This window comes from Silurus meridionalis, chromosome 9, assembly GCF_014805685.1.
Source record: "Silurus meridionalis isolate SWU-2019-XX chromosome 9, ASM1480568v1, whole genome shotgun sequence".
Classification (NCBI taxonomy): Eukaryota; Metazoa; Chordata; class Actinopteri; order Siluriformes; family Siluridae; genus Silurus; species Silurus meridionalis.
In genome coordinates, this window is record NC_060892.1 from 23,435,496 (window position 1) to 23,460,077 (window position 24,582).

Genomic DNA, 24,582 nt, shown 5'->3' on the forward strand with positions numbered 1-24,582 from the left:
CCCTCAGTGATTTTTTAAAGAAAGCAATTCAGGAAGCTATATTTCATCAAAAGACATCAGTTGTCCCACCTGCCCAAGTTCTGATCGGATGGCTGAGACATGTTTAAGGAGTCCTCGCAATTATATCTAATGCTGGTATTGGAATTTTGATCTACAGTTGATGGATAATGAACACAGTTGATGAACACACTATACAGTACGCCCAAAAGCATGTGGATTCCTAAGTATGGAATTCTAAGTATTCACTAACATGGGGTTGTTCCTCATTTCCTTTTTTGCTAGAAAAGCATCTACTCTTCTGGGAAGACCTGTAGGAGGGTCCTGCAAGAGGATCTGGTGTAACGTCAGCACTCCTAAACATCCCAAAAATGTTCAATGGGGTTGAACACTTTGGAAAAGCCCATATCTGCTAAGATGCCAGATTCAGCTAATTAGCATCCCTTCTTGATTTGAAGTTTGTATCCTAAGTATCTTAAGAATTCCTCTTAAGATCTCAAAGTATCTCTTAAAAATATCGTGGTCACTAACATGGAGTTGTTCCCTGTTGTTTTTTTTTTTTTTTGCTAGAACAGCATCCACTCTTCTGGGAAGAGTTTCCTTTAGATTTTGGGCCATGCCTGTGGGGAGTTCAGCAAGAGGACCTGGTGCAAATTCAACACTCAAAGACATCCCAAAGGTGTTCAATGGGGTTGTCCAGATGTCAGCTAAATAGCATCCCTTCTTGATTGGTTTGTAAGTAGATTTGTAAAACCAATAAATTTGCTTAAAAACCTTGAAGTCCATGCAGTCCAGTGACCCATTATTTACTCACAAATATTTTTTTCTGCTTTTGCAAGGCTTTTCCGTTTGGCTCCTTCATTTGCAAAAAAAATGGCTTTGCCACATTTCTCTGGCCTGACCACATGACAGCTGTGGATGACCAGCACCCCAGCAAATCTCATGGGTCGAGGTTCTTGCACTTCATATTTTCCTGCCTCTTGGTACCAGTCTGCAGTCTGTTGCCTGATTAGTTAGAGCCCCCTATTCTAGCAAGCAAAAGAGGAGAAGAAGAAAGAGAGAGGTGGGGGGGGAGAGAAAAAAAAAAAATCAATCCATATTTCCATAATCCACACTGCTACCCATGTCTTCCAGTCTCTCTCTCTCCCTCTCTAGTTCCCTCCCTTGCTCCCCTGGGGTAAACTAACCCCTCCACCCCTATCTACGGCCTACAACTGTCATTACGTTCCCGCAACAATAACAGGATAGACAAAAGGGGGCCTGCCGAGATTGGGTCTGCTGCTGCCATATGCTGGCTAACTTGAGGGAGGAAAAAAAGGGATTTCTCCTGCTACAGAAGGAGCATCTCTACAAAGAGGAAAAGGAGCTTAATCCTGGTAATGAGGCGACTGAATGAGAGGCTTTATGTGGACTTGCAAAAGACCGATCCATCTGTACACATTGCGCAAAATAGCCGTCTTACCACAGAAACCGTGCTGGTAAACAAAACAGGAAAAACAGAATGAAGGAAAAAAAAAAAAAAGAGCTGTGCAAAGATCAGACCGCTGATGCTTTTTAAGGCATAGTTTTTCCTCCAACCACAAGGTGTGTTTTCTTTTTACTCCCCCCTCTTCATTCGTTCTAGTTGTTGCACTTGTTGTTAAGGAGTAGGCAGAGCCTGCAGCATCACTGCAAACAACTTCAAAGCGCACCATCATTAAGTCTGGGCAAAAAAACAAGTACTTACTCATATTTGTTCTCCCTCTGTCTTCTTTTTTTTTTTTTTTTAAGTCAGGACTGACCTTTCGACAATGTGAATGAAGCCACAATATGGTGCTGTCCACCAAAAAACAGAATTCCAGTCTGAATCATTACTGGTGGAACATTTACACTACAATGGGCAAAAGAGCGTAGGTCATGTGTCCACTTGGGATATTTTCAAGTTATCCGAACGCATCATCAAGAATCGGGGACTACCTGCACATCTGCGTCCTAGGAAGCCCAAAGCATGGCAATGCACAAAGCGATATCTATGAAAGCGTGGTCAGGTTGGAGCAGAAAAACTCTGAACAGCTTTCGGATGAACCGAAACGCCAGCCTGACACTAGGCCTTCCTGCAGGACATCAACATCTGACCAAAATCCCCAAGCAAAAAAGATGCCTCTCAACAGAAATCTCCACGGCCTTTGAAAGCGGTCGAAAATAAAGGGATTGTTGTATGCGTGGTGCGTTGAACGACATTTCAGAGTGTAGAAGAGAAGACATCAAATCCGTACGACTGTAGTGACTGGGATTTGACTGGCTTGACAATCGCATGGTGATGGAATTTTCCTGTCATGCACTTACAAGTAGATACTTCGTGCTGTACGTCGTGCATGTATTTGAGGGGAAAGGATGCTGTTTGAAGGAAGCCTTTTTTTTTCTTTCTCCCAAATATATCTTCTTGACCAGAAGTTGCAGCGGGGTCTACAAAGCCCAGCAAAAAAGACATGAAATTGACTGCATGATTGACAGGACATCATCTCTGGCTCAGGGACGACTGCTTGGCACCAGTTGTGTACGTTGCCACTTTTGGAGTCTTCCTGCTTCTCAGCAGCATATAAAGCTTATTTTATACGAGACGTGGCCAGAAGTGCTCGGCTTTGGGTCTGGCTCGGAAGCATTGTATACACGAAGTGTGAAGCGTTTAAGCGAGTATGTTGATAACTCGTTTAATTAGCGTACACTTTGTGTGTAAAAGTTTTGTAGACACCTGACGGTAAGGTTCGTCTTTGAACAGCCTATTTTTCGTCGCTGTTTCCGGATAGTGACCACTCTTCTGGGAAGATGTTCCATGAAATCTTGGAGTGTGCTTGTGGAGATTCAGGCTCATTCAGAGAAAGTCAGGTATGGATGTAGGAGGAGGTGAGGAGGACATTCCAGTTCAATAGGGTTGAGGTCAAAGCTTCATAGCAGGCCACTCAAGATCTTGAATCCAATGTACACCGTATCTTCATGGAGCTGGTTAATTCCTGTTAAAAAAAAAGTTAAACGGAGACCCGCGAGGTCTTGAATCCTTCCTCGACGAGAAACATTGTTCTAAGATGAGGCGTTGAACAAAAGCCTGGGATCTGAAGAAAGCGTGAGCGTGTGAAGCCCTGGACCCGGCGCTTTGTTTGTCGAGTTGATGCGAGCGTGCCAGCGTTACAGTTTTCTTACAGTTTCTCAGCGTAAGCAGTTGCGAGACTGCAAACGTCAGACGGAATGGGGAGGGGGAGGGGGGGATTCTTGCGACAAACGAGCTTCTCCAAGACTTTCTCAAGCTCCCGGTTACAGTGATGATAATAACTCGTTTGCTTTCGTCTACCGGTTCAAAGGCTTTCGTCTCAAACTGTGGTTTATACCGACTGTATATTTTGCCCCATCAAAAATAAAATGCAAGCTATTCATCGGGCTGAGCGGTGTACCGCATCGGGCTTCGTGTAATCCATCAGTGGAGTTTTTCTGCTGAGAGCACAAATGAGTCCGAGAAACATTAGTCAGAGACTCAAAAAACTTTGTGTGAGGTGGTGCAGCCTTCTTTCTGAACCACGCTCTCAAAATCCTTCTCCTTCTTCTACTTCTTCTCCTTCTTCTTCTGGCTGCTCCCATTAGGGGTCGCCACAGCGGACCATCCGTCTCCATACCCCCCTGTCCTCTACATCTGCCTCTTTCGCACCAACTACCTGCATGTCGTCCCTCACCACATCATAAACCTCCTCCTTGGCCTTCCTCTTTTCCTCCTTCCTGGCGGCTCCATCCTCAGCATTCTCCAACCGATATACCCCATGTCCCTCCTCTGCACACGTCCAAACCATCTCAATCTCGCCTCCTCACCTTGTCTCCAAATCTTTCTACATGAACTTGTTTCTAATCCTGTCCATCGTCGTCACTCCCAACGAAAACCTCAATATCTTCAGCTCTGCTACCTCCAGCTCCACCTCCTGTCTTTTACATGACCACCATAATTTAATTTAATAAACAAATTGAAATAAATGAGATTCAAATAAACACTTAGGAAGAGAAATTACAATGAGATGCTTCGTCGTAATTGTAACATACAAGAGACGCTATTTGGACAAAAGTTTTGGGACACCTGACATTTCCAGTTATATTGTGGTTCTTCTCCAAACTGTTACCACAAAGATGTTCAATCATCTCATTTTAGCTCTTAAAATAAGCTCTGCTCTCTTATGAAGATGTTCCACTAGATGTTTGAGGGTCGTTCAGACCAAAAAACCTGATGTAAGTGAGGTGAGGAAGCCTGGGGTGTTTTCAGCATTCACATTCATCCCAAAGGTGTTCAGAATTGAGGTCAGAGCTCTTCCAATCCATGTGAAGTAGATCTTCATAGAGCTGGCTAACAACGCTGGAACAGGTTTGTGCCTCCAAGTTTGTAGAAGAACCACATATGCCTGGAAAAGCCAGGTGTCCCAATACTTTTTGTCCATAAAGCGTAGGTGCGGTTTGAATGTATCGAGTACGTGTTCTGCGTTTGTGCACGGTTAGCACCTTGCACGATCCTCAGTTGTGTGGTTCGAGTGAAATGAGGGAAAGATGATGAATGATAAACCTAGCCCCTTTTTTTTCCCCTGTGCCTCGTGCTGGTAGTGGCTACAGGACTTGTTCGATATTTGAATTTCAGAGCCTATCGGTCTACGCTAGGCTCTCGGCTAATCACTCATGTATCGGGATTCCTTCCCGGCGAGCCAATTAGGGCGGTCGGGTAAAAACGTGCGCGCACTCGCGAAAGAGGCGGTCGATGGAAATGAGACTGAACGGAGACTTGATTAAAACCGGACCGGGATCTCGGACCACGGGCGGCGCTGATGCAAACGGCACGTCGTTTAAAGAATGAGAGCCCTTTTGGCTCACGAGTTACTGAGGAACGGATAGAAAGAGCAAAACGCTCGTATGTTAAATGCTTTAATACGTATTTCTGACTGTCAATCATTTGTTTTTGTTTTTTTTTATTCCAAAGCGTAAACGCTTTTCTCTATGTGAGTATAGTCCCTGGTGAACCAAGAAAATGTGGGATCCAGCCGAACATCTTCTCAGAAGAGTGGAGCTTATTTATATAAATACTGTAAATATATATCTCGATCAGGCGTGACATTATGACCACCTGTCTAATATTTTGTTAGTCCCACTTCTGCTGCCAAAACAGATCTGAACCGTCGCGCGCTACTGCACTCGACACTACACCGCTAGATCACAAAAAAAAAAAAATAATAATAAATAAAAACACTATATAACCTCTGAACAATACATATTACATAATATAATTTTTACTCATTACATCTGCACTATTTTTATCTATATGTATCTTTATATCTTTATATCCTCACTGTACATTCTGCCCAACATTTCACATTCATGTGTATATAATGTGTGCATAAACATATAGTAAACGTGTTTATTCAGCTTGCATATTTCTTAAATGCCATAATCTTATAACCTTCCACTTCTGCACATTACCTCTTCGATGCCATAGCCTTAGAACATCGATCTGTACTTCTTAACGATGTCCACACATCTCTGCACTGCTATAGCCTTTATATTTATTCACTCTACTTATGCTTACACACACACACACACACACACACATTATATATATATATATCTATCTCACATGCTGTAAATATGCTACATATTTATCTGCACTATTTGCACAATTGCTACTTTTTGCACTTCTGGTAGATGCCAAACTGCATTTCGTTGCTGTGTGCCTGTACAATGCAATGACAATAAAGTTGTCTCTATCTATCTATCTATCTATCTATCTATCTATCTATCTATCTATCTATCCATCTATCTATCTATCTACATCATGACATAACACCTCGGTTCACCACTGTTCCTTCCTTGGACCACTTTTGATAGATACTGACAATTGCAGACCTAATAAATATATCCACCCACTAACAGGTGCCATGAAGACGAGATAATCATCGTTATTCACGTCATTTCACCGGTCATAATGTTAGAATGTCAACGTGTGTAAGTGTGTGTGTGTGTGTGTGTGTGTGTGTGTGTGCCGTAACACAAGTCCATTTTAGCGGCACCGGTTTTATGAACCAGCGATTAATGCAGTGCGTTTCTGTTTGACCGTTTTTATAAAAAAATATATATAAATAAATAAACGTCAAAGAGGCGAAATTGAAACCTCCAGTGAAACCCGCATTTATTAACGATATAAAATATCGAATATAAAAAACAATTTTAATCAATCAATGAAAATCCCACCATGGTGCACACGCCCGGCGATTAAAACCGTCCGTGTGGAAACGTAGCAAACGTTCCGTTTGGTGTCCTGATGATTTGCGCCGTTGTGTGTGTGTGTGTTAAAACATTTGCAAGGATCATTTGTCTTCGTGCTCGATGTTGAGTTGGGTTTCGCTAATAATGAACGTGCATTTGGATAAAGCATCCATATTTGTCCATGCGCATGTTGATTAGAGTAGTAACACTCGAAAAGTATTGATTGAAGGTGCGATTAATCACAAGTTCACTCATCACAATCATGCGATTAGATGCTTTAATCGATTGATAGCCCTAATATATATTTATAAATATAAGAACAGCAAAAATGGTCCTCTAATCATTATTCTTTATTATTATTTATTTATTATTCATTATTTTAAAGAGGGACAATTTCTTTCAAACTGATGAAAAACAATTGTATAATTCACTCAGGGACTGTAATGTTTTCTTTCCCATGTAGAGAAAAGAATTTTTATGCTCTGGGTTATGAATGAAAGAACAATTTTTTTTTCTGATCAAGTATTAATAATACGTAGGGTTGCAAAGGGATGGAAAATGTCCGGAACCCTTCATCTTGGGAATTGAGAAATTCCGAGTTGGAATTTATAAGAATTCGTTAGAAATTTGGGGAAATTTACGTTGATTGAATTTACAGTGATTGATGAATGTGGAGAGAAGAAATTCAAGTGAAATAACATTCAATCTGGTTTAACCAAGATTATCCAGCAGAATGTTACTTTTTTTTTATTATTCCATTTAATTAACGTTAATTCCCTTAAATATGCATTAATTCCCATGTAAAAGGATGGCTTTTAAAAGTCACTTGATTTCCTGTTGGGTTTTTTTTGCCCTTTTCCGGGGCAAAAATGGACCTGCACCTTGTTTTCTTCCCCTTAATTCTTTTTATAACTAGTGGTTATTAGAGGTGAAGGTGTAGAAGGAATACAGGAGGATGAAAAGAAATGGGGTGCAGAGCATAAGGAAAGAGAGAAGTGTGTGTGTGTGTGCCGTAACACAAGTCCATTTTAGCGCACCGGTTTTATGAACCAGCGATTAATGCAGTGCGTTTCTGTTTGACCGTTTTATAAAAAATATATATAAATAAATAAACGTCAAAGAGGCGAAATTGAAACCTCCAGTGAAACCGCATTTATTAACGATATAAAATATCGAATATAAAAACAATTTTAATCAATCAATGAAAATCCCACCATGGTGCATTGGTGTCCTGATGATTTAAAGCATCCATATTTGTCCAAGTATTGATTGAAGGTGCGATTAATCACAAGTTCACTCATCACAATCATGCGATTAGATGCTTTAATCGATTGATAGCCCTAATATATATTTATAAATATAAGAACAGCAAAAATGGTCCTCTAATCATTATTCTTTATTATTATTTATTTATTATTCATTATTTTAAAGAGGGACAATTTCTTTCAAACTGATGAAAACAATTGTATAATTCACTCAGGACTGTAATGTTTTCTTTCCATGTAGAGAAAAGAATTTTTATGCTCTGGGTTATGAATGAAAGAACAATTTTTTTTTCTGATCAAGTATTAATAATACGTAGGGTTGCAAAGGGATGGAAAATGTCCGGAACCCTTCATCTTGGGAATTGAGAAATTCCGAGTTGGAATTTATAAGAATTCGTTAGAAATTTGGGGAAATTTACGTTGATTGAATTTACAGTGATTGATGAATGTGGAGAGAAGAAATTCAAGTGAAATAACATTCAATCTGGTTTAACCAAGATTATCCAGCAGAATGTTACTTTTTTTTTATTATTTCCATTTAATTAACGTTAATTCCCTTAAATATGCATTAATTCCCATGTAAAAGGATGGCTTTTAAAAGTCACTTGATTTCCTGTTGGGTTTTTTTTGCCCTTTTCCGGGGCAAAAATGGACCTGCACCTTGTTTTCTTCCCCTTAATTCTTTTTTATAACTAGTGGTTATTAGAGGTGAAGGTGTAGAAGGAATACAGGAGGATGAAAAGAAATGGGGGTGCAGAGCATAAGGAAAGAGAGAAGTGTGTGTGTGTGTGTGTGTGTGTGTGTGTGTGTGTAGGGGGAATGTCACATGGATAAGGTTTTGAGGTCCATTTGAACAGAAACGAGCAAAGGGAGCAGAGAGGGAGGAGAGAAAAAGGACAGGGAGGGAGAGGGGAGTTCAGGGAGAGAGAGGGAGAGAGAAAGAAGAGAAAAAAAAAAGTTGCGCTGTTTCCAACCTGGTCTCGAAAGTCCTGGGGAACTTCCACAGCACTGTTGGATCTGTAAGCAATTGACAGACAGCATTAATCAGTGGCTGCACAACGCCATGCGCACCATTCAGAGCACATACATATTAATGAACGTGGTGGTGGTGTGTGTGTGTGTGTAGGGGGAATGTCACATGGATAAGGTTTTGAGGTCCATTTGAACAGAAACGAGCAAAGGGAGCAGAGAGGGAGGAGAGAAAAAGGACAGGGAGGGAGAGGGAGTTCAGGAGAGAGAAAGAAGAGAAAAAAGTTGCGCTGTTTCCAACCTGGTCTCGAAAGTCCTGGGGGAACTTCCACAGCACTGTTGGATCTGTAAGCAATTGACAGACAGCATTAATCAGTGGCTGCACAACGCCATGCGCACCATTCAGAGCACATACATATTAATGAACGTGGTGGTGGTGGTGTGTGTGTGTGTGTGTGTGTGTGTGTGTGTGTGTGTGTGTGTGTGTGTGTGTGTGTGTGTGTGTGTGTGGTGCAAAGGGTGTCTTCTCCTGTTTGCCGGCACACTGCGGCAGAGTGCAGGAGCACGAGCGGATCTGCGTATGCTAATCGCATGAAGTCCAACGCCGAAGCCCACAGACGTATAAAATGCAGGAAATTGGTGGTATCGCCATTGTTATGCTCCGAATAGCAGACATCGGGATCTAAATCGTTACGCCATGAGATCATTCCTTAAATACTTTCATTATAATATATAACAATTAGTGCATCGTTTCATCTCTATTTTGGTGCCATGTGTTCCCAAGAAAGTGATATTAACAAAGGAAGGGAACAAAAATGAACGTTTACATCCCCTCCAAGAATTACAAATATACATAAAACAACCTTAAGGCAACTGTTTGGCTGGGAATATACAACAGGTCCCGAGTTATCGAATCGAAGATGCTTGGTACACACGTATGCTACACAAGAATATGTGGTTTAAGGTTCAAGGACAAGCACCGAAATATGAAGCAGCCTGCACTACGTGGATGAAAGTGTGTGGACACCTGACCATGACGTCGCTATCATTTTTGAACACTGAACGTTTGCTCCCCATTTCCTCTCATAATAACCTCAACTCTTCTGGAAAGATGTTGGGGTTTGTTGGAGATTTGTGCTCATTCAGTCACAAAGGTGTAGTAAAGTCAGGTACTGGGTGAGGAGGGTGAGGAGGGTGAGGAAGGTGAGGAGAGTGAGGAGGCCTGGGGTGCATTTAGAGTTTCAATTCATCCCAAAGAGCAGAAGTTCTTCCACATCTTCAAGGAATCAAGGAATATTTTCAAGCTCCAGCATCCACATTTTATACAATTGTGTGCCTCTGATTTAGAAAAATCAGGTGTCCCAATGCTTTTGTTCCATATAGTGTAGTTGAAACTCATCTCAGTCGGTCTTGTTTACAGTCGCAACACAGCAAATTATATTTGGACCAGGGAAACACCACAGAACCACGGAAACAAACAAACAAACACAAAAGTGCTGCAGGAGCATTTAACATTTCAGTGTGCTTTAGAGGTAGTGTTACAGGAACGTGGGAAAATTAAAACCTGTTTAAAATCATATAAGATTTTAAACAGGTTCCCCCCCAGGAACCCTGGAACTTTCTGTACCATGTTTCTTTTCATTGCCCCATATTTCACTGAAGAACATTTTGTTGAATCAAATCGAAATTGGATCGAACTCCATCGCATCATATGTATATTTAACGTATCGTTGGCTATGCATCGAGATCCCTACTAGATCCATTAGTACTACATTCGAGCACTTTCGTCATGTAAACATCTCTCAGACTCTCAAACTTCACCGTCTCCTATTTTCTCTTCCCTGCAGTCCATCATCGATAGGAAGCCGTGCCACTTTCAGGCAGTGCAAATAACCTGACTTTGGTGGGGGGACGGAGTAAAAGTGAAGAGCAAAGTGCATTACATAATCCGCTCAAAAGAGTTCACAAGTTTTTTTTTTTGCATGTACAAAGCCTGAATATCCGTCTCCCCGGGGAGCGTAAAACCGTCTAATTTGGCAGAGTCGGGTCAATTTTATGCTGATTTTATGGGTGAGAGGATGAGAACCAGTGCCGAGAGAAGGAAAAAACAAGGCGAAATCAACGGTGATCCGAGCAAAACAACCAGGAAATAAAGAGGTTGCTTAAAAGATGGACATTGTACAAAAACCAGGATGGAGTTATGGAAGAAACGGTGTAGTCCAAAAAAAAAGAGGGTGAGGTGAGGGAGGGGTAAGCGTGGCGCATCGACCCCAAACACCCCCACACACACACCCCCCGATTCACCGTCTTCGCCGAACAATACACCTTCTGTGGCGCATATCCTGGAGGGTCTCATAATAACCCATACCTCAAGATGCATGCTTATTGGTACAGAGGAAACTTGCAAATCTCATTCCCCTGTGGGATTTTCCTTCATCGCAGTCAACTGACATGACATGAAAGAAAAGGCCAAAAATTCAGATGAGCTCTTTTCTGTGCTCCCGCTGTCCACTCGGAACGGGACCGGGGCACAGATTTGATATTCAATCAGACGCTTTTTAAAGAGTTTGGAACATGTATGTACTTTGGCACGAATGTGGAGGAAAATGTCCTGGGAAAAAAAAATTACAAAATTACAAAAAAGTGTTTCCACAGCGAAAAAAACTTATGACTTTAAGCTTCAAACCGAGGCGAAGACGAAGACAACTGATCGGTTAATCAGTGGAAAAATAGTGCGCCGGGATCATTGTTCGTTCTGATTTAGTCCCCAACTGTCTCCTCTTTTTTTTTTTTTTTTGGTTTGAGGTGGGGTTCCACCAGGGAGTGTGGTGAGATAAAGGCCCCTGTCTGAGGGTGAAAAGCTGTCAAAGGGAACCAGGCACGTTGCCTCCGCCGGCTCCCGCTGCCATATTGTTGCCTCTCTCTTTTTTTTTTTTTTGCGTGAGGGCGAAAACGCACAGGGCGGACAGACACAAAGGGGATTAATGGGTTAAGGCTGAAAGTTGAAGGTTACGAGGGGAACCTAACCCCTACTGCTGGGCCAGAGAGAAATGTCACCGTGACAGACCTGAGGCTGCTTAATCCCCCGCCACACACACACACACACACACAACCTAACAGCTTTCTTTTCGCCCCTCCCAAACCTGGCACAATGAGAGCATGCCTGTTCCCAGCAGGTCTCTGAACTGCCCCAAGTCGGCGCACACACACGCGCGTACTGGACGCATACATTAGCATAAAAAGCTGGAAATAAGCGGTTGTACACAACATTTTAGTGTATTCGCACCGAACCTATCCACGAAGGCTTTCTGTTTGTTTAGTCTCCGGCTCGCTTTCAGCACATTTTTATTATTATTATTAAACGTGAGAGAGAGAGAGAGAGAGAGAGAGAGAGAGAGAGAGAGAGAGAGAGAGAGAGAGAGAGAGAAAGAAAGAAAGTAAAAAGCAGAAAGAATGAGGGTAATGCAGGTGTGTATATAAATATTAGTTGAATTTTTCAAATAATGTTTTCTTTAAACGACTTATTTGATTTCGCAATTTAAATAAATTTAAATAATTAAAAAAAAAGATTAGTCCATTTATTTGATTTATTCCATATTTTTTGTACAAAATATTATAAAATATGATTATATAATTAAACCAAGCAGGCATTTTACTTAAAATTGTTTAAAAAAAAAAGAAAAAAAAAAGTTAACTGTCGCCTACAAACTTTAATAATAATAATAACTAATTCACATTTCTTCCCTCTGTAACCGAACCGTGACAGAAAAACCAAGGCACGTATCGAACCGTGGATTTTGTGTACCGTATTTGTTACACCCCGAGTCATAATGCAGCGAAGATTCCTACAACAACTTTTCGGCAGGGGAAAAGGCAGTTTGTGAGCTCGTGCAGTGTCCCGTGAGTTTAGAAAGTGTTGGCAGTGTTATATGTAACCGTCAGTGCTTTCCTTCTCACCAAAGTGACCACCTGAGCGAAGTGTGTTGTTTTGAATGCAGAGAACGGGGGGGGGGGGAATCAAAAATCTGGCGGCTCAGACGAGGTCGTTTCACTGCGCCGCAGATGCAGACTAATGGGTGAGAATTGAAATCGCCTCTGAGGAGCGGCCTATTTTTTTTTTCCGACTGAAAGTGTAGCCGAAGGCAGGCTCGGGAGTATCGATTCCCTGAAGGCTTTCGTACCTGACTAACCTTCGACAGTATGGCAACACACTGGCACCCCCGAGGCATGGGCAGTGCAGGTCAGCCTTTAATCAATGTTCGGCCATCCCGGGGATGCCTAGCTTTACGAGTCGATATGCGTCTCTTTGAAGGAGCCCGGGGAAGAGGGAAACGGGTTAATAGGTGAGTACTGGAGACAGACTAGCGTTCTATCACAGCTGACATCACGGTTTATCCTGTCTGTCTGACCCCCCTATGGATAGAGATACTACAAGAGCGTATACACCAGAACACACACACACACACACAGGTTAGCCTGTCATTAGGCATTAACAGAACTGCTGGTGTGTCCCAGTTCATTGGAAACATGTGGCTGATGTTTGGCGGTAATTAATTCTCAATTAGCTCATTGGAGAAATGTCAACGAGAGGCACCGTGATTCGTCTGGGCCATGACTGTTCAGTTTCTGTTCAAACATCAGCGCGTATAGTGAACGTTTGCAAAAGAGGACTTCCATTCTAATCAATCACAAGAAATACAGTAGGCATCCTTTTCAGCCACAAGTTTTATAGACTAGAAGTTTCATATGTGCTTTTTGACATCGCATTCCACACTTCAGAATCCTCTTATAATCCTCTATAATCCACTCTTCTGGGAAGGTGTTCCAGAGTCCTGAGTGTGCTCGTAGCATATTTCTGCTCATTAGAGATGAGGTTTGGGTGTTCGAGATATCAAGCGCCCACATCCGTTTCATGCGATCGTGTGCCTAGGACATTTGTGGTAGCAGTTGGGAAAATAACCACAAATGGCTGGAAAAGTCAGGTGTCCCAATACTTTTGTAAATGTCTTTTTTGATGACGTCGTTCTGCACATATCCATCAAGAATGGTAGAAATCACTAGCAATTTTTTTTTAAAAGGGGAGGAGTCATCAAATGTGGCCCATCGTAAGTTCCGGGATTTTGGGAGTCTGAACTCATCTGGTTTATTCGCGTTGTGTGAAAGCAAATTGGTTCAAACCCTAAGACCCTCGGCCATCCGCAAATCTGCCTTTAACGTGTAAATTGCGAGTTAAATCACGTGTAAAAACGGCCGAATTCGAGTCATGATAAAGCATATACAAAGGTAAATACATTCTCTAAATATCAATACATTCAAATGATCCCCTTCGAAATCCCAATAGCTTCTGGAACGATTGATACCAAAATTGACAAACAACCATGAAAAATCCTGACAACAGAACTCGTCCTGTTCCCTCGTTCTCGGCCAGAGGTTAAACTGCTGAACCCTCGAAGCCGCATTGGCGAAGTCTTCGTGCTTTTTTTTTTTTTTATCCCCTCCCCTTATCTATAAAAGATTTATATCCCAGTATGTCGTGGTGTGGATTAGGCTACTCGAAGCCCCAGAACAAAGCCATTGTCTGCCTTTGCTAACAGGTCTGTGCAGCCTGTTAGAGGAAGCGGCAGCTACTTAACACCCACAATAATGCCATTGTGAGTGGCCCACTGGCTGGGTCTTGAGGGTTTTTTTTTCTTTCCTTCAGTCCTCATCAAGACTTTGTGTGAGCAAGTCAAGGAACCCGGGAGAAAATCCCATCAAGCAGTCGTGTGAGAGTTAACTAAGGTAACCTGCTGTGAACCTGATGAAGATGTCAGCTAAACATATGGCCGAGAAAAAAAAAATCTATTGTCAGAACAAGGGGCTTTTTTTTTTTTCCTTCCTCCCACACAAGAATTAAAAGCTGTGAGGGAAGAGGAGGGAGGACGGCATCTCCGAGCCAAAAAGCCGGGAATAACCATGGTCATCACTTTACTTCTGGACCAGTAACTTTATTCCGGCGACGACCGCCTCCTCCTACTGAGCTCGCAATTAAAGACGCGGGCAGATTAGTGGGCGGCTTTGAAGCCTGCGTGAAAAGAAAACACTCGTACTTGGGGTGTTTTTTTTTCCCTTCTTCATCCCTAACCTGATTGCATGCTACAAATGGCATTACATTTCATGCTACTTTAACAAGCAAGGACCCGAAGAAAGGATCGAGGATAGTGTGATGACATGCTTCTTAAAAAGTTACCACGCTAGTCATTTGCGGTCTGTGAACCTTTATAGGGGAAGGAGGAATCTACTTTGTGCCCTCCTCAAGCAAAGGTCAGCTAGCAATTAGTACTAGAGCCTGAGCAATAGTGAGTATTCTCGGGTGAAATACTTTGACCTGCAGAGAACTTTGTGAAAGACTGGCTACTTGATTTTGATCTGGATAGACCTTGTGATACACTTCCATGAGCTCATTGACAAACAGCTGAGAATGCACTGACTGGCTGGATCACATGGATGCTCCTGGGTGAAGTTCGAGCATTTCCGAGCCAGACGGGTTTATGCTTCTTTCTAAAAGTGGGGTCCTGAAGGCCAGAAAGGTTGACAAGTCTATCCAAAAGAGCATCACCTGCCTCTGCGGGTGATTAAGATCTGGCTGGGATTAAGATGTAAAGAGATTTGATGAGAGACTGGGGTGTCTAAAAGGCTTAGCTTAACCATGTTTTTCTTTATAGAAAGCCAGACCATGGATTCCACAAAATCATTGCTTTGACAATTTACAGCATTTGGCAGACGCCCTCCTCCAGAGTAACTTACAATTCTCTCAGTTTATACATTTAAGCAGGCCCAACAGTGGTAGATTTTATGGTAGTGGGACTCAAGTCCATCATTTTCACTGTAAAAATACGGAGGCTTTAAAAAAAAAAATAAAAAAAAAAGGTTGACGCATTTTTAGTTTTGAAAACGCAAAAGGTAAACATACGGCAATCGGAACTGATGCAAGCTTAATCGTTTTACGATCTGCACGTGCGCGGTACAGACACGTGAGTGTTTTCCGAACTTTGCAGTGTGAATGAGCGACTTTTGGGAAACGACTGAAAATGTGCATGCGGCGCATTTTTTGTGGAAAACAGTTTCCCGAATTTATCCGGATTAGTGTAGATTTAGACTAAGCAAGTTTGCACCCCCTCATCTAGAAGATAACCAAACTGTGACCATGGACAGCAACAATGTTTAAAAAGGCTATAGCATTCAAGCTTAAGCCCGAAGTGCCACAGTAAAACATTCCTCGCATCGTTACACCACCCCCACCAGGCGGAATTGTTCACACAAGGCAGGTTCAAACGAAAGACACCAAAAACTCACCAAAAACATTTTTCTGCAAACTTTTGGCACAAAATTTTAAGCGTCCAACTGTACAGTGTGCGTCTGCTCCAGAATTGCTTTTTTCTTTTACTGGAACCAAAAGACCGAAACATGTTCTAGTATAATGATGCCTCTTTGCACAAAGCAACTTCATGAGGACATGGTGGGTGGAAGAATTTGAGTGTCCTGCACAAAGCCCTGGCCTCCTCAACCATGTCAAAGACAGACATCTTTACCGGATCGTAATAATGTTCTTGTAGCTGAATGTTCACAAAACCCCACAGTCACGCCTTTAACATCTAGTTGAAAGATATATATATCAGTGATGGTTACACTTTTAAATACATAGTGTATCTAAGAACCTTTTACAGGGCATTTTTATTACCTATTAGCTATATAAATAGTCAGTACCTATATTTCCATTGGACAAAATGGTGTAAATTAAAATTGATGTCGAGTTCGCATAAACAAGGCTCTAGAGTTGCTCCGTCGTAGGCTTGCAATGTCGCCGTGGGCTTGCGTATCTCCTACAAGCAGAACAACAAAATTCTTATTCCCGAAGCTGCCAAGTGAGGCTTTTTCGCCATATTTGCAGTACAATATGGAACACATGTCGGCAACTTCATTTGCATATTTTACATATGCTTAAGAAATTTTGGTAAAACAGCAAAGCAAGAAAATTAGCGGCGTATATTTTCCGACGTCTAAATTCTAGGACGCTAGATCAGGGTACACCCCAATTTCACAGCTTCGCGACTGCTTGGTGGAGCATATGGATGTCGGCTATGTGACAGTCCCGGCGTATCACTGTATATTAGCGCAGTCTGTCACAATACATGTCCAAAGCCAGGAATATTCATCAACTGTCTGTTGTTTTTTTCTTCTCCTGACTACTCCGCAGTTAAATCTACAATGCCATATTGAAAGAACTCGGAATCCATATTAGTCGTTTACTCGAGATCGGTGCTGAGGTACAGCTAAGCACGGTGTCATAACAGCCATCAGTCGGCGTTACCGCACCGTAGGCGACGTCTCACGAACATTAAAATGTCTTTACCTCTTAAAGGGGGGTGGCCGCAAGTCCCAATCAGGTGTGTGAGCAGGAAAGCTGGAGAAGGGCTACAGCAGGTAATCACAAGTTGCAAAACCATATGCTCGCACCATCTGTCTCACACGTCACGCGTACCCGCGCGCACATCTAAAAAAAAAACCCACCAGGCTACCTAAAGAGTCCATTAAAACGACAAATAACAATTGGCCGGCAGACAGCCGGCTCGGAGATACTATACGCTCACCTCATACACCTTATAGATTAGGTTCAATCATAGAGTTAGATAGAATAGATAAGAATAGATAGAATAGATAAGAATAGATAGATAGAATAGAATAGATAGATGGATAGATGGATAGATGGATGCAGGTATGAGGTAAGTTTCAGACAGAGACAGACAGACAGACTGCAAGTATGAGGTAGTAAGTTTCAGACAGACAGATAGATAGACAGATAGATAGCAGGTATGAGGTAAGTTTCAGACAGACAGAGACAGAATGCAAGTATGAGGTAGTATGTTTCAGACAGACAGAGATAGAGAGATAGAGAGATAGATGGATAGAATGCATGGATGAGGTAGTAACATACACAGACATACAGGCAGATAAATAGAATGAATGCAGGTATGAGGTAAGTTTCAGACACAGACAGACAGACAGAGACAGACAGACTGCAGGTATGAGGTAGTAAGTTTCAGACAGACAGATAGATAGCAGGTATGAGGTAGTAAGTTTCAGACAGACAGACAGCAGGTATGAGGTAAGTTTCAGACAGACAGACAGACAGACAGATAGAATGCAAGTATAAGGTAGTAAGTTTCAGACAGACAGATAGATAGCAGGTATGAGGTAAGTTTCAGACAGACAGACAGACAGACAGCCAGCAGGTATGAGGTAAGTTTCAGACAGACAGACAGACAGACAGCAGGTATGAGGTAAGTTTCAGACAGACAGAGAAAGATAGAATGCAGGTATGAGATAGTAAGTTTCAGACAGACAGACAGACAGCAGGGATGAGGTAAGTTTCAGACAGACAGACAGCCAGCAGGTATGAGGTAAGTTTCAGACAGACAGACAAACAGAGAGATAGAATGCAGGTATGAGGTAGTAAGTTTCAGACAGACAGACAGAGAGGTACAGACAGCAGGTATGAGTTAGTAAGTTTTAACCATACATAAGGACACAGACAGACATAAAAACAGGATTTCTCATTTCTTTCTAGGCAAAAACAGTCAATATAAAATATATTATAACATCTATATAATATGACCTACTAAGATCCCTAATATGATCTATACAGTATAGAATATATTCTATGAGAACTTCTGCTGTGTGAGAAATCAAGCCTGGGGGATGAGATCAGATCATATCAAAATATCGGGATTCTCAGCATATCGTGTATTTTTTATTTTGGAAAGAAAAAAATATGACGTCTAGATAGAACATGGAGGAATATCACGCTCCTGTAGTGCATGAGAAGCGAGCATTCAGATGGCGGACCCCCTTCCGATAGCGGGCTGGTGCAATACTGTACAGTTGTAATGCAACTGGAGAATCTAAATTAGCACGCTTAATTACTAAGGAGATGCAAAATCAAAATCAAAATCTAAAGCAGAAGGTTTTCCCACTGATTATACACAGAATTGGGACACTACTGTTTTAAAGCTGTATGGGGTTCTTTGGCAAACTGTTACTAAAAACCCGGAGGCACACAATCGTACAACATGTACATTTTCATTAAACAGTATGAAATTTTCCCTTTACTTTAACTAGGAGGCCCAAACCTGTTCCAACGGCCCGGTGCACGAAGACCGCTGCCTTAAGATACGCTTTATATGGGTTGGACGATGCTAAAGATCTTGATAGAGGCTCTCACGGCAACTCTTTTGGGATGTTTTGGCACGCTGATGCACCCCAGGAATCACTTCTATCAGTACCTGCCTTTATCAAAGCCGTCCAAAATCTCCCAAATCCAAAACATCTAGTGAAGCATCTTCGCAGAAGAGTGGAGGTTATTATAAGAGGAAACGGGGGATAAATGTGGAATGGGATGTGCGAACAGCACATACAAGTTTTATGCTTAAGTGTATAGTGAGACTGGTTGTCGTGTAGCTACGTTTCTAAAGTGGAAAAAAAAGAAAAGGGGAAAAAAGAAAACCACAAAATCTTATAATGAAGCATGGTGGTGGCAGCTTCATGCTTTAGAACTGCTTTTCGTGAAAAAGCTACAATTAAGAGTCAATTCCAATCTAAAAGCTACAAATGTTTGCTAGTGAGCTGAAAAGGAATGTCACTTTTCCTCAAAACAAATGACCCATACGTCCAATCCAGGAAAGAAATCGCTTATCCAAAGGACGGTTACGGTTCCTGAGTGACCGATCAAGAGTCCAGCCTTAATCCAACTAAAAATCTTTGAGGTGACCCGAAGCATCCTTTGCTCAAAAACAATTTGGAACTGTCTTGCGAAGAAAGACTGGGAGAATCAACAGAGTTGTGGATGTGTGGTAGTAATAAATAAAAAAATAAAAAATCTAAATCAAAGGGTGCTTCAGCAAATTAATATTTTATCGGTGTACTTACTTATGCAACATTTCTGCGCCCTCCTAGATTGTTTTTATTTTATTTTTTTCACCTCCAGCTTCTATAGCCAGGTTTGATTATACAAATATAAAACTAGAAAAGATGTTTAATTTTTTTCTAAATACCTTCAAACTAGGGTTGCAAAATTCCATGAATTTTCACGACTGGAAACTTTCCATGGGAATTAACAAAACTGCCGGTTAGCCCATAACAGGGAACTTAAAAGTAGTTAAAGAAAAAAAATCTTGCAGGATAATTTTGTTTAAATCAATTCAATTTAATGCAAACCCCTCAGGGCTACTGAGGCCACGCCCCCTACATGCACTGTGCACTCCTCCGTGATGTAACGCACATCATTTCTTAAATCCTGCACACCAAATTTTCGTCAAACTAAAATGTCCATCTCGTTATGTGTAAAACTTATACTAATAATTAAAGTTACAAAAATGTTATTTCCTTTTATCTGCATTAGTCTGCAAGCATGTCGGCTTGTGACCAAACAAATAATTTCTTATAAATTCCCATGAATTCATGTAAAATCCAGGTAAGTTTTCAACTCGGCATATTTCCAAAATACCCCAGATGATGTTCCTATTGAAATGTCCCGGAGATTTTCCAGCCCCTTTGCAACCCGACTTGAGACAACAGAACAAAAGTTTCTCAAAAAGCTTAGAAGTATCACAGTCCAGCTAAATATGTTTAATAAACATTGGGTTCTGACAGGATGAACATTTTGGGTAAGAAAAAATTTTCACATTATAAATTCATACTAAGGTCGGAAAAAAAAAAAAAAAAAAAAAAAAAACGCTGACAAGACTTTTCTTTTTTCAAAAAACCTGTCATTTTAACATTGTTTTATTTTTTCAGATCCACTGTACATGCTGCAATGAGCCCGGCTGCTCCGCTCGCTGACGCCGAGCTCTATAATAAGCCGTGCTTGTACGCTCTTTCTAGGCCTTTCCGATGTCAGTGTAGGAGTTGTTTGAGAGAATCACAAAGGTTCAAGAACCTGAGAGGAGTCACGTCAATTGCTCCAGAGTGGCTGTGTTAGCGTTACGCCTAACTGTCAGCGCGGAATATACTGGTGCGAAGGAGTCAGAGGAACGTGATGTGTTGCACGTATATAAATTTAAAGCGATGCAAAGGCTTTGTGGGGGTGTTCTTCATCTAGCGGGTGAACGCTGCACGTCCAAAACTATTGGGACGTGACTTTTTGGGACGTGCGTCTGGAGGCGTTTCTTTATACGCGATAGTAGGACATCCGTCCTTCGCTTCAGCCATGAAGATATGGTTTATGTGCGTCGGAAGATCTCGATTGGCCTTCTATAGGGCTTGATTAGGATAAATTGGAACGCTGTCTGCACCCCAGGCCTCCAGGAATCTAGTGGAGCGTCTTCACAGAAGGGTGGAGGTTCTTCAAAAGAATAGGATTCAGATCTTACAGAAGGCGTCCACAAACATACTGTATTGGGATGCCCTAGCATTCGGATTAAAATATTATTTCCATAATTTAATTATCTGGGTCATCCTTACAAAACAAAACCCCACATCTCAATATCCAAGAACACATTCCCTAGAGTGAAGCGTGGTGGTGGCGGCATCATGCTTTTAGAACTGCTTTTCTTCTTGATCGTGGTGAAGAGCTACGTGGACGTGTCAATATCAGTGCAAAAGCTGAACAAGAGAAGAGTTACTTTAGTCCAATATGTAAGTAAATATCATCAGATTAAATATAGGACGTTCGAATTTCTTTTTTTTTTTGGTTTAAATGCTGCAAGTCAGAAAAAAGTGTCGGGACGCAAGATTTAATGAATTGATTGTATGTCTTGCTTGCGCAAGTGGTTCAACACTGAGGTGTGGATAATAACAATAATAATTCATCTTACCACTGAGATGCACTTTTGTTAAATTTGACATTTTCTGCGGAAAATCTGAAGGCAACATCCATAGAGTAGGTTGAAAATCATATCCAAGCATTCAAAACACCAGTCTAAAAAATCAAGAGCGCAACCGGAATACTGGCCCGGATGGGAGGATGGGCGAGGAAGAAGCCCAGAAAGTACCATCTGAAAGCCTGAAAGTGACTCAGCTGTGAAGTGGGAAAAGGTTTTGTGGTCAGATGAGACCACGCTAGAGGTTTCTGGCCATAATTCAGAGCGCTGAGCCAAAACTCACCCTCCCGACAGTGAAGAATGGTGATGGGAGCGACATGCTGTGTGGATGTTCGGATCAGCAAGGACCAGGCTAAATGAAAAGAATGGGTGGAGAAAAAAAATATATAGGGAAATACTAATACTATACTAAAGAGAACCAGCTTCAGTCTGCTGAAGAGGAAATTAACCTTTTAGTCAGACATCGATCCCGAGCACGAGGCTAAAGTGACATTGCTCAAGAACCAAAAAAAAAAAAAAAAACGATGTCCTGTACTTTAAAATCCTGGTCTTAATCCTACTGGAAATCTATAGTACTGTGTGAAAATTGCCATGCGTAAGCGCCCCCTGGCCAATCGGAAGAAGCTACCAAAAAGAACGGGCCAAAAAACACTGCAATGCCAACATGTACAGAAGCTGCTAAATCCATATCCCAAAAGACGTAATGCACCAAAAGATCGACTCTACCAAATATTAAAATGGGGTGTTGCATACTTTTGCAAACATTTTATTTCATACAAAATATTTCCCAACATAAAACCAATGATCACTTAGTGTTGGAACACTATGGATTCTGTAGCGTTTTATGTTCAGCTTCAAGAATCCCCACCCACCACACAACCACCACCACCACCATATACACATCTGTATAACCCAAAAGCAACTTAATCAATTACTTAATCAATTAAAAGAAAAAAGTATATTGCATTCATTCGATTTATTAAAATAAAAATAATTCTCTATTTCACTTTAATCAAATATTATTTATATATAATTTAACCAAGCAGGCATTTTATTTAAAATTGTTAACTGTTGATTTTGTGCTTGGTATTTCTTCCGGCCCCCAAAACTGTCCGAAAACTGAACCAAACCCGTGTAAAACCCGTGGTACGGAGTACATGATGGGGGGTAAATACTTTTGCACAGGCACGGTGTAAGTAAGTAAAAATATAAATTCTGGTGTATCCATACACCCCAGCTAACCTACGCTTCATTTTTTTTGTTGTTGTCATAGAAACAGGAGCTGATGACGGTTAGCTTGTTTATTTTTTCAAATCCGGTCTTGGCGTCAGATCCGCGAAACGTGTTTGCGCTTAAACCAAAGAGTAACTTGCTTGCCGGGTTTTGTTTACAAGTTCGTTCATGTTTCCACAAAAAAACTAAAACAAACGTGTTTGATGGGGCGGAGTGGAAAACGTCTCGGGGTCTTGATAAACCGGGTTGTATTTAGCGCTGGTGCATTTGGCGGACGTGCGTTTTGGTTTTGTAAAAGACTAAATAACGCGAAGTCCAACAAAGCGCCATACAAATGCAGAAATCCAAGGCTTCTGTCTGAGGAACACAGCTGCTGTGATGATGCAACTGCATGAAAAAAAAAAAAAACACAGTGGGAGAGCGGGAGAAAAAGAGTGCGAGCGAGAGGGAATGAGGAAACGCTCGGGTTCCGAGCAAATAAAATTCGACGCAACGTAAGGAAAGATGGTGTCTGACGATCGGAATTTCTCGTCGTGACAAAACCAAGTATCTGAAGCAGTCGCGGAAGAAAGTTGCCTTCCAAACAGGACGTGACTTGGACCGGCTGCGTGGGTCTGATCTACACATCAGATGCCTTCTTCATCAAAAAGTCTCTTTCTCTGGTGCATACAAAAAATAAAAAAAAAAAAAAAAAAAGGCACACGGCCATAAATAAATTCCCCTTGAATTCTTGATTGCAAACTCGGAAAAACAACTCGGACGTGGGACGAAACACGATGTTTGTTTTGTTTCTTTTGGGGGGGGTGGTAGTTATTATGCAAAGCCAAGAGTGATTGCGAGTTCTGTCTCAAGCCAAATGAGACATGAGACGAATTTCCTGGGAGCAGGGTTCAGGAACATGGGTGGGATTTGTGAGCAAAAGTATTGGGACACCCGACTGTCCCCAAACTGTTACCGCAAACTTGAAGGCACTCAGTTGTACCAAAAGGGATGAGGTGGCATGGAACGGACCACCCGACCCTGTTCCAGCATGACAATGCCCCTGTGCACAGCTCCATGAAGAGATGCTTTGCATAGGTTGGAAGATCTTAAATGGCCTGCTATACAGCACTGACTTCAACCCTACTGGGATGAACTGGATCGCTGTGTGTGACTTTACCATCACCCTTGTAATTGAATGAGCTACAAATCTCCACAAGCAGTCTCCAAAATCTAGTGAAACATCTTCCTAAAGGAGTGGGGGTTCTCATAAGAGAAAACGTGGACACAATAATTAGCAGAAAATTGAGGCTAATGAGATGATTAGAATGTCTGCGTAACACGAGCAATAACAGGAGGCATAAATACGTATATATTTATATTTTAGAGAAATATTTCTTTGCAACTAAATTCTCAAACCCACAAAACCAGAGATCTGTGGATGGAACGAATCATCATAAATCGAGGCAATAAATCAATATTTATTCAAAAGGTAGTAAAAAAAGGATAATAATCGTATCTAGCTTCTAGGTGTGAAATTACTTTTCAGATCGTTACCGCTTTATTACTGGGAGCAATTTGGATGAAAAGAGCACACAGGACAGGTAGCATCTGTCTCCACCTACTACCTTGGCACAGTCAGCAACTTCTGCTCGCTTTGGCATGGGCTTGGAAAAACATCAATATGGCTCTATAAAGCCAAGCGCAGGCATGCCAATCATGCTCGACAAGAGCTGGCCAAGTGTTCGCCGTCTAACAGTACAGCTTTCCCTTCACTTTTTTTCCCCTTCCCTTCAACTACAAGGTCCTGTTCCAGCATGATGATGCGCAAAGCCGACTCTATGACGATACTGTATGTATTGGATGGACGTATGGATCTGGAGTGGTTACCCAGAACAGTGGAGGGTATTATAAGAGAAAAAGTGGACTGAATGTGCAATGGGAATTTCTAATGTGCCCACAAACACTAAAAAAAAAAAATACTAATTAATTAAATAAATAAATAAAAAATTCACAATATCCAA

At 41.5% G+C, this 24,582-nt stretch overlaps 1 protein-coding gene across 2 annotated transcripts in view; it reads right to left on the minus strand.

Annotated features, from left to right (window-relative positions):
* dennd1b (DENN/MADD domain containing 1B) overlaps positions 1-24,582 on the minus strand; it is a 100,501-nt gene that overhangs the window by 67,053 nt on the left and 8,866 nt on the right. For both annotated transcript variants that reach the window (XM_046857569.1, XM_046857570.1), the window contains exon 3: positions 8,791-8,834. In XM_046857569.1, coding sequence (XP_046713525.1) covers positions 8,791-8,834 — 44 coding nt within the window. The remainder of the gene's footprint in view (positions 1-8,790; positions 8,835-24,582) is intronic.